Genomic DNA, 10807 nt, shown 5'->3' on the forward strand with positions numbered 1-10807 from the left:
CCACGCCCATGCGTTCTGATAACCGAGAGGACTGGGACGCCTTGGGTTCTTATTCGAGCGCCTGGTACTGTCTATTTATTGGAAGATTGCCCGCGAAGTGATCTGCGCAGGTATGTATCACTGAAGTCTAATTGCTGAAAAGATTTCCGCGGTGCTCTTGGTCGAGCGGCCGCCGCCGCGTAGTGGGCAAGAGGGGCCTCGGCGCCTCGGAGCGAGCTGACCCGCAGCGCCAACCGCCCCGCCCAGCTGCGAGCACGAACGCGCCGGCCCTGTTTCACGAGTGTCTTCAGGAAATGTGATCTGAAATACAGGGACTGCACCCTCTCAGTGCCGGCTCCTAAAAACATCTGTGTGTCCTCGTTCACCATAGTCGCCAGATCTGGCTCCAAGCACCTTCTGGCTCTTCCCCAACATCCAAGTGTCCATGGTGGCCGAGCATGTTGAATCCGTTCTGGAGATTGAGCAGTCAGGCCGATGCAGCTAGGATGCTCCGAGCCGTGATTCCTCCAGGTTCCTCAGGTGTCCCCACTGGGTCGTACCCGAGGTTCATCTGCCAAGGACCGCAGGTGTCACTGCAGTGTCTGTGTAGCAACAAACCGTCCCAGACAAGATTAGAGAGGAGTAGGGTATGAGCAAGGGCTGGAGAGAGAGCTTTTGAAGCTGAAGCCAGGGTAGGATAAAGTAACTTCAGGTTTAAAGGTCCCACATTTTGAAACAATTGAAAAACACCAGTCCTCAAAAAACAATGTAAAAACAGTCTGGTAATCTGTCATGAATTATTGTACAAAGAAGTACTAGAATAAATTGAAATCAGAGTATTTCATAACTATCAAATACTCTTTTAATTCTGATTCCAAACTATTTGGTGATAGTGAATGTATTAAAGAAGGGGAAAGTGCTGGAGATGTAGCTCAGTGCTTGTCTAGCATATGTGAGGCCATAAAAAGAAAGAATTGTGCACCAAGAGACCTGAAACCTGGCTGGCTATTGACTAGCTGTGTCATTAAGGGCAACATTGTGGCACTTTTCTAGATGCTTCTGTAATGATACAATGGAAATCTAAATTAGAAGCTCTGAAGATTTCATACCTTACTACTGTCTGACTCTATGAACTTGTGTCTTGTTTTATGATTTAACCAGAAATTACAAGAAAAATGAGAAAATAGATTATGTATTTAATAAATTTGCTAATCAAGAGTTAAGCACATAATTTTAAAAGTTGTAATGTTTTAACAAATGCTGTCAGCCATTAAAACCAAATTTTTAAATTACTTTTTTTGATGGAAAAGAAAGAAGTTATGAACTCTGAAATCACATAGCCTTGAGTTGCTCCATTCCACTAATTCTGCTGTTATCAGCCATTGAATTAAATTACCTGTTACTCAATTCTTTTGTCTGTAAAATGAAAATAATGTTAAAATTGTTGAGATGTGACTAAATTCCTTTTAAGATCTAAGCATACTGCTGACAACATAGTGAGGATTCATTCATAAAGATATTAGTATTTTCTTTTTTACTGTACCAGTTTTCCCATCTACATTATATATGATTTCGTGTTGTCACACTGGGAATTCATAATAAGCTAAAATATATTGTGTGCACACTACAAGCCAAGATCTGTGAATGTTCTACATATCTTTGAAACATTTAGATAATATCTCTGTGGGGTTCAGGATGTAGCTCAGCAGTACAGCACCTGCCTGGCAAGCATGATGCCAAGAGTTCGATTCCTGGTACCAATATATATATGGGAGAACTATTAACATCTCTTACAGATAGGGCACTGGAACAGAAACTTAAGTAACTTGGTCAGGACCACACCACCACTAAATGGTAGAGCTAGTAATCCATCTGATAATGCCAAGTAATTTAATTCAGTGGCCAATAACAGCAGAATTAGTGGAATGGGTGACAGTATCCAAGAATTCTAACTAGAACTCCAGTGAGAAATTTTAATATGCATAATCACAGATGTCTTACATATAAAATTATGAGGATAGAGTTTTGTTTCAGGTTCAACTGTACCAGCCCTAGTACAGTAGTTAGTAGCACCTGCATAGTTTTAATATTCTAAAATAGGGTTTAGTATCCGAAATCTGGCACATTGATCTGGGGTGTCCTGGTTTCCAGGACTGTAAGCAATAGATATTTGTCCTTTGTATAAGTAGGTAAATAAATAGTATAGTGTAACATAGCACAGTGTAGGGTTGCTAATTTATGGGAGAATAATACTTGTTTAAGATAGCAGATTTCTTTTTGTAAGTCTCCCCAAATACATGTGAAAATACCTCTACTATAACAAGTAATTAAATCTCTACCTTTTGCTCATGACTACTTAGGTAACATAGGTATTTCTGTCTGTCTGTCTGTATTAGTCGATGAAAGTACATGTAATTAAACATATAAATTGGGAAATTAAGTATCTTATAATTTTAGATAATTTCAAATTTATAAATGTCAAAACTATTTCAAAGACTGTTTAGACTTGATTCCCATCAAAGAATTTATGGATTTCTTCATTTATAAGGCTTCATAAAGAAATGGAAGTCATCTCATAAATATTCACAAGTGAATTAAGCACTTAAAAATAATTTCAAACCGGCATGGTGGCACAAGCCTGTAATCCCAGCAGTCGGGAGGCTGAGGCAGGAGGATCATTGTGAGTTTGAGGGCAGGCTGGGCTACGTAGTGAGTTCAGGGCCAGCCTGAACTACACAGTGAGACCCTGTCTCAAAAACAAAACAAAACAAAACAAAAGTGTAAGCTCACACTTTTGTATGAAGGAATCAAAGCCATACATTGCTCAAAGTCTTTTCAGCAAATGATGCTTGGACTACTGGATATACATATGGAAGAAAATGAATTTTATCTCCTGTGTCACACTATACACACACAAAAGAAAACTCGTGACTGACCACAGACCTAACTATAAAAGTTAAGCCATAAAGCTATTAGAAGAAAATGAACAATTTCTTCATGATTGGAAGTGTAGACAAAGGTTTCTAAGGCAGGATACATAAACTATATTAGGATGAGGGGGTGTGTAGTCAAGAAAGGTTGAGAAACTATTGCAAATTAAAACAAACTAAAGAGGCACAAACACTAAATCCAACATGTCTCTTGAGTTTTGATCCTGAGCCAGGAAAAAATAACTGTATAGGATATTTCAGGGCCACTTGGCAGAATGTAAACACCATGTGGATAAACAATAAATTTCCTGAGTTTGATAATAGGAAAAAAAAGAAGATCCCAGTGGATCAAAAACAACAAAAAATAACCCTGCAAGTAACAAACATGTATACCAATCTTCCAGGATAAGAGGTTAAAATGAAAAAGCCAATTTTTATAATATACTAGCAATGAGAAATTAGAATTTAAAATGCAATACAGTTTTATTTGTTAGCAATGACAGATGAAACATTAAGACAAATCTTACAAAATATCTATAAGATCTGTAACAGAAAAACTAAGTAACAATGAAAGAATCAAAGCTCTAAATAAATGGATAGATACTACATGTTCCTGGCTATTAACACTATATTATAAAGAAATCTGGTCTTTCATATTTGATCTAGATTCTATGCACTCCAAATCAAACACCTTGAAGTTATTTTGTAGCTATTGGTAAATTGATTTTGAAATACACTCAGACAAAGAAAAGACTCCTAAAAGCCAAAATAATATTCAAGGAGAAGAACAAAGTCAGAGGACTGACACTACACAATTTCAAGACTTATCGTAAAACTACCATGATTAAGAAAGTTTGACATTGGTGAACAGCAGACACTCAGTGCAACGGGAGAGAGCCCAGAAACAGACCCACAGACACAATTTACTGATATTTGACAAAGGGGCAATTGTATTTCAATGGAGAAAGGATACACTCTTTAAAAAATGATGCTGAGCAACTTGATATCCTAATGCAGAAAAAAAAAGGGAATTTACACACAGAACTTACTCTCTCACAAATACTTACTCAAAATGTAAAAGGAAAACCCATGAAACTCCTATAACACAGTAGATCTAGGCAACTTTGGGTTTACGAGTCCTTTTTAGATATAACCCCAAAAACACGATCCATCAAAGAAAAAATTGATAAGTTGTGCTTCATAAAAGATAAATCTGCTCTGCAAAGTACTCCATTAAAAGAATAATAAAAGACCAGTCAGAGACAGAATATGTCTTTACAAAACACATATATGTTAGAAGACTGGTGTCCAAAATATAAAACACATAAAATATAAAAACAAAAAACAACCAATTCAAAAATGGGCAAATAATTTGAATAGACACCTGCTCAAAAAAGACATACAAATAGCAAATGGGAATATGTAATAGATGCTGAATATCGTATGTTACCAGGAAATTACAAATTAAAGCAACATTAGAAAGCCACGTTAAGCTAAATAGGTAAAATAAATCTAAATCCATAATGACTCAAAGAAAAAGAATTGATCACATAAATCACACAAGAAGGGATATGCTAGTGTGCAAACTCACAGACATGTGGGAGGCACAGTGGGTTCAGAGGCAGAACTATAGTGATAATGAGCCAACACAACTACTTTTATGCAAAAGCTTTATGCTGTGAATTTTGCTATGTTTTGTGTCTAGATGTCCCCCTCAAGCCTCATACAATCATAGAGTTTTTTCAGAGGTGGCTGAATCTAGAGTGTATGATGGATTGGTAGTGCAATGTTGGGAATAAGGGTGCTGGAATCAAGGTTGGGTGATTATATGTGCACCTATGTTTATAGCGGCACAATTTATAATAGCAAAATCTTGGAAACAATCTAAATGCCCATCTACCAAGGAAGGGATGAAAAGAAAAGTGGTCTTTTTATGCAATGGAGTATTACTCAACCATAAAAGATGATAAGCTAGAGACTTTTATAGGTAAATGGATGCAACTTGAGTCCATATTCGTAAATGAAATAAATCAGACTCCTATGTGTAAGCATTGTATTGTCTCCCTAGTGTGAGAAACTGAAAGAGTAAATAAGATACTATAAATGTATATTAATCTGCAAATAATGTCATGTGAGCCTTCCAAAGTTCTTCCTTTTCAAAATTGCTTTAATGATTTCAAGTATTTTGGATTTTCATATAAATTTTAGAAAAACCTGCCAATTAATTTTTTAGAAAAACTTGAATTTTCATTAGAATTAAATTATTAGATCAGTTTTTGGAAAATTGTCATCTTCAAGTGTTTCATCTTAAAATGTTTTTTTACATCTTTAACTTCTCTGTAATGTTTTCTAGTTTTCTGTATACAGGTCTTGTAAATTTTGTGGTGAGATTTATCACTATTTCATATTTTAATACTCTTGTAAATGATGTGGTTTTGTTTTGCTTGTCACCATGAAGTGGAAATACAGTTGCTTTTCAATAAACATTTAAAAAAAAAACATTAAAAAGGGTGGTGATTACTGGATCAGTCCACTGATTAGATTGACATCACTCTAATACCAGTAGACTGGATACAATATAAGGGACAGAAAAAAGCTTGTCTTACTCTCAATTGTTGCTTTTGCTGTCTTCTGCCACTATGAATTGTTGCCCTTCTGCAGTGTGCCACCCTGTTTTGGAGTGAACAGATTATGGACTGAAAGATGTACAAATTGTGAGCTAAATAAATCTTTCCCCCTATTACTTTAGGTGTCAGGAATATAATTCCAGCAATGAGAAAAGTAACTAAGACAGGATTTGGTACCAAAGAACTAGGGTCATTGCTGTGACTATACCTGACCATATGGTTGAAGAGCCTTTGAGAATGGCTTGTGGGAAGAATATGGAATGATTCAGAGATGCTGGCTTAAAAAGTAGTACTGGAACACCTTAGTCTATACTGTAAGGGAGATTCTAGTAAGAGCTCAGAAGACCAGAAGGCTGATAGAAATCCTGCAGTAAAGACCAGGCTTCTAAGGTCTCTGCTAGGAAGAAGGACTGCATTGGCTGTTGGACTCCAGACAATGTGTGTTATGGTTTGGCAGAAAGTTTGTCTGCATTGTTTGTTCATGTCTAGAGACTTTGCCTGAGACTAAGATTGAGTGTGGGGGACTAACTAATATAGCAGAAGGAGTTTTAAAGTGGTCTGATGTTCAAGCCATGGCATGGCTACTGTTAGAGGTTTTTAGCCAGATTTATGTTGAGAATCAAGAACAAAGAGCCCAACTGAATACTTTAAAATGTTGTGAGTTTGGCCAGAAAGGAAGCTCCAGTAGAATTGTGGACTGCAAAGATGGAACAGAGGAGATCTTGACTAGTGAGAAGGAACAGGAGAATAGAAAACATGGCCTAAGGTCATCACAAGAAGCGGCAAGACTCCTTCCTTTGCAGCCTCAAAATTGCAAAAGTGAATGGCATTGCTTTGAGAAAATGGCTTCCAGACTTTGAATGCCTTTGAGATGACTTTGCTTCCAGAAGTATGGTGGCCTACAAAATTTGTTTCTCAGAATTGGATTCAAAGTGCTCAGTGATCCAGGCACTTGACCCTTACAGCCAAGAGAGAAGGAACCCTGGCTACTGCTCCTGCTAGCAGTAGACCTTGGCATAACCCACGTGGCACTGATTTTAAGTGCATGCAGAATGCAAGAGTTGAGAATCAGAAAGGATTCCACCAAGATTTCAGGAGGCCTGGGAGCCAGGCAGAAGGCTGGGAGAAGGCAGTATATAAAGCTATGAATGTAGGACAAAGTGCAGTGGCGAGCCCAGAAGTTTAGAGAACCATGGAACTTGGATCATCTGAGGAATGGTTCCAAGAGAGAAGCCATGGACGTTACAACCACTGGCAGTGCCATAGAGGCAGAGCCACTCAAACCCTTGGAGGTCCCATCTTCCCAGATGGGCTCAGATGCTACACATGGAACTACAGGATTTACTGTTTCCCCTGATGGATTTTGAACCTGCTTTGGTCCCATTCCTTTGCATCCCCATTTGTAAATTTTGGAATGAAAACGTCCATCTTGTGCTATTGAAGGTTGGAAGCGTTGAACTTCCTTTTCATTTGTACACGGGATCACAACTAAGAGTTTGCCTTAAATCTCAGAGGAGACTTCTGACTCGGACTTTTCAGCAATGCTCAACTGTTAGGATTTTGACAACTCTTGGAGATGGACTAAATGCTTCTTGCATAAAGGGATAGGCATGAGTCTTAGGGATGCCAGGGGCAGAATGCTATGGTTTGTGTCTAGATGTCTCCCCAAAGCCTTACAAGGTCATAGAGTGTTTTTTGAAGGTGGCTGACTCTAGAGTGTGATTGATTCATAGTGCAATGTTGGGATTAAGGGTACTGGGATTAAGAGTGGGTGATTGCAGAATCAGTCCACTGATTAGATTGGCACTGCCCTAATCCCACTAGACTGGATAGAATATAAGGGACAGAAAGAGGCTTGACTCACTCTCGCTTATTGCTTTTGCTATCTTCTGCCACCGTGAACTGTTTCCTATCTGCAATATGACACCCTGCTTTGGAGCTAGCAGATTATGGACTTAAATATTTACAAACTGTGAGCTAAATAAACCCTTCCTTCCTTAACTTTGGATACTGGGTATTTTGTTTCAGCAGTGAGAGAAAATACCTAAGACAGGCTGTTTCTGAAATTTAGATTTCAGAAGCAATTTAGGGCTACACAACTGCTAGTGCAGGTACTGTGGAGTGAAATCATGACTGTTTCAAGCTGTTCATCTGGAATCTATTTTAGGAGTAAGTAGTGCTTAGCAACCCAACAAACATAGGTTAGCATCTTGTGCCAATCTTTTAATTGGTCTCTGACTTTAAAGACAACATTTCACTTTATCTGAGGTAGTTTCCTTATACGTTGTTATGTAGAGGCAATGGTAGTATATTCTGGTAATAGTCGATACTTTGTAGTAGTACTATGAGCTAATGAGCATAAAAAAGTTTGGAACAGACAGGCTCTTTCTCAGTTAAATAAATGTTCATCAGGCATAGTTCATGTTTTCTAAATTAATTGACAACAAATTATCCAACAGATATTTCAGTCTTATAGTAAATGCTATCAGCTTTTGGTAGAGCCAACCCTGTGTAAATAACTATCATAAATTCAAGAATCCAGCACTTTCAGAATTACCAGAGAAACTTGTCCTGGCATAACTTTGAAATGTCTATAAATTTTTAGGACAGAAGTTTAAATAAGAAAGAAAGCACAAGTTGATGCAAGCTCTATATTTCTGTTTAGTTTCCACTGTGTCACTACTACTTAGGACTAGGTAGATGTTCAACACAAACTTATTTAAAAAAATGAAAGATAGCAATAACTTCAAGAAAGAAGAGGAGCAAATAAGAGAAGGCAAAAAGATTCACACACATACCACATACCCCCACAAATACCATCAGACCCCAGACTCCCCTCTCTCAAGTTTGGAGTTCACACAAGAGACTAGACTGTGGAACAGAAAAGAAAACAATCCACCATTGTGTTAAGTCCATTTAAACAGTAGAGTTAAAATCGTCTTCCTCTGATAGATGACACTGATTTGTGTCCAAGAAAGGTACAGAATCATCTAAGTGTTTTCTTCCCATCACCTAAATATTATAGTTATAATAAGTATCTGATATCAAATAAAATATGATGTGGAAATGTATGAAAATCCATGGTGAAAGAGGATTCCCTTTTCATCCACTGAAATATCAGTAGTGTTCAGCAAAAGTAACATGATCCAATATGAGTCTCATGGGCAATTATAAAAATTCCTCTTTAGCAAAAAGAAAGAAGGGGTGGTAGATGTGATGCTTAAAATCGTTAGAGATTATCCCAAACTAGATCTTCCTAGAAATGTAATAAGGTGAAGAAAGTCAATAACATAGACCTCATAAAGATGGTAAAAGTATGGTGTGCCTACTACTGCCACAATGAACTAAAATTCTTCCATGATATCCACATAAGATTACTTGAAGGATCCCCACAGATAACAAAATCCCCAGAAGCTTAACTCCCCTTTACAAAGGAGCATAGCATTTGCATGTCATACACACATAGCATCTCATACAATTTAAATTTTGTCTACATTACTTATAATAACTAATACAACATAAATTCTATGTAGATAATTGCTATGCTGCATAATTTTAGGAATAAAAATGAGAACAGAGTTTATACATATTGAACACTCATTTTCAATTGAAATATTTATCACTGAGGTTTGGTTGTATCAACAGATCCAGGAACTGTGGATAAGCAAGGCCAATTGTGTTGCAAATATGGTGGCTTAAAATGATTTAAATTTGTTACCTTACAGTCCTGAAGACTGGAATCTGAAAGAAAGATTCTCACTACAATAAAACCAAGGGGTTAGCAGAGCTGTTTTCCTTCCAGGGTTTCTGGGCAACAATCTCTTTTTTCAGGCTTACTTGACTCCTAGATTCCCCTCTGTCTTTAAAGCCAACAATGGCCTATCTACTTTTTCTCAAGCTGCTTCACTTGGACATTGCATTTTCGGCCTCCCTATGACACAGGTTTGACAGAACTCAACCATTTAGTAACCTTAATTGCATCTGCAACCTTAATTGTCCTTTGCCAGGTAACATATGCGTACATGTTCTGGAAGATAATATGTGGGTACCTTTGGAGCCACTTACTCTCACAAAGATGGGTGAAGGAGGCGCTTAAGTGAATTTTGAAGTGGATGGCAGAGACCGCATCAGTTTTCTGTTGCCCCATTTGTCCCATGCAGCAAGCAGAGACAGCAAGGGCTCAAGAGTAGCACAATGTGGGGGTGAAAGGAAAGGATTCAAAAGCAGCCAGAACTCTGACTTGAGAAAGTGGGTGTCCTGTGAGTCCTTCGCCTGGGAATAACTGGTGAACCTAGGCAGGGGTCTATGGCTGAGATCCAAGCTGCTTCGGGTCCAAGTCCCATTTCCACACTGCCAAATATCATGAGGGCCTGGACAGGATGGCAAGCGCAAACAGGAAAGCACAGTGGGTTGGGAGCCAGGACTGAGGTCTCACCTGGTGCCTGACCCTCGGCCACTAGGTAGCAGAGAAAGAGGGCTGTATGACAGACTCCCTGCAAATCCCCACAGGAGGCCTTGTTTCTTAGGCAGCTGTGGGGACAGCATAATGAGCACATGAGTTCCCATTTGGAATTGAGAAACAATCAGTGTGGCAGAAAGAATGACTCTTGGCCCGGCCCGGTGCTTGGTTTCCTAGGGCTAGAGGTCTAGGTCAGCCTTTCTGTGAAAGACGAGCAGGCTCCAGGGGCACCCATCACAGGTGCCTGAACCGCAGAAGCGCCTTCTTCATCTTCATGGCTCTAGAAGCAGGAAAAGACGAACATGGGGGAGCCTCCTCCGCAGTGTGCTGGGCATTCATGCCCCCCCCCACCCCGCCCAGCATCCAGAAAAGAGGGGGAGTGGAGAGAGGTGCAGCCTCACAGAGGGGCGTTCGGTATCCATCCGCTGCCGCCTCCAGCACTGCAGTTGCCAAGCTCCCGGCCTTGCTGCCCCCTCCCCGCGCATCCCCGCCGCCCACAGCCGCCCGCCCGTCCCGTCCCACAGGGCACGGCAGCCCTGGCGTGGCGTGGCGCGGCGCCGGAGACGGGGTAGTGGTCTGCACGCGAGGGTGCGCCCGGCACTCCCGAGGCAGGCTGGCGCGAAGCCGCCCCCCAGACTGCGGTTAGCGCCGGCCCCGCCCCCCCGCGGGTCGGGACTACGGTGGGCCTGGGAGGGGGCGCCGCCCTTCCCGCAGTATCCCTCCGCCCCTTCCCGACACCCTCGCGGCGCGCGGTTCCTGCCGCAGCGCGTTCCGCGCGGCCGCTTTGCTGCAGAGGCGTGGGCGCGGGCGCG

The 10807-nt window shown here is 40.3% G+C and overlaps 1 protein-coding gene across 1 annotated transcript in view; it reads left to right on the plus strand.

Annotated features, from left to right (window-relative positions):
* Window positions 1-437: 437 nt before the first annotated feature.
* The window catches only part of LOC106147374 (serine/arginine repetitive matrix protein 1-like), a gene marked incomplete in the record, with an annotated part of 12289 nt that continues 1919 nt past the window's right edge, over window positions 438-10807 (plus strand). Inside the window, 2 exon segments of the mRNA XM_013508518.1 lie at window positions 438-626; window positions 10236-10807. Coding sequence (XP_013363972.1) covers window positions 438-626; window positions 10236-10807 — 761 coding nt within the window.

Source organism: Chinchilla lanigera, unplaced genomic scaffold (assembly GCF_000276665.1).
Source record: "Chinchilla lanigera isolate Chin_1 unplaced genomic scaffold, ChiLan1.0 scaffold00147, whole genome shotgun sequence".
Taxonomy (NCBI): Eukaryota; Metazoa; Chordata; class Mammalia; order Rodentia; family Chinchillidae; genus Chinchilla; species Chinchilla lanigera.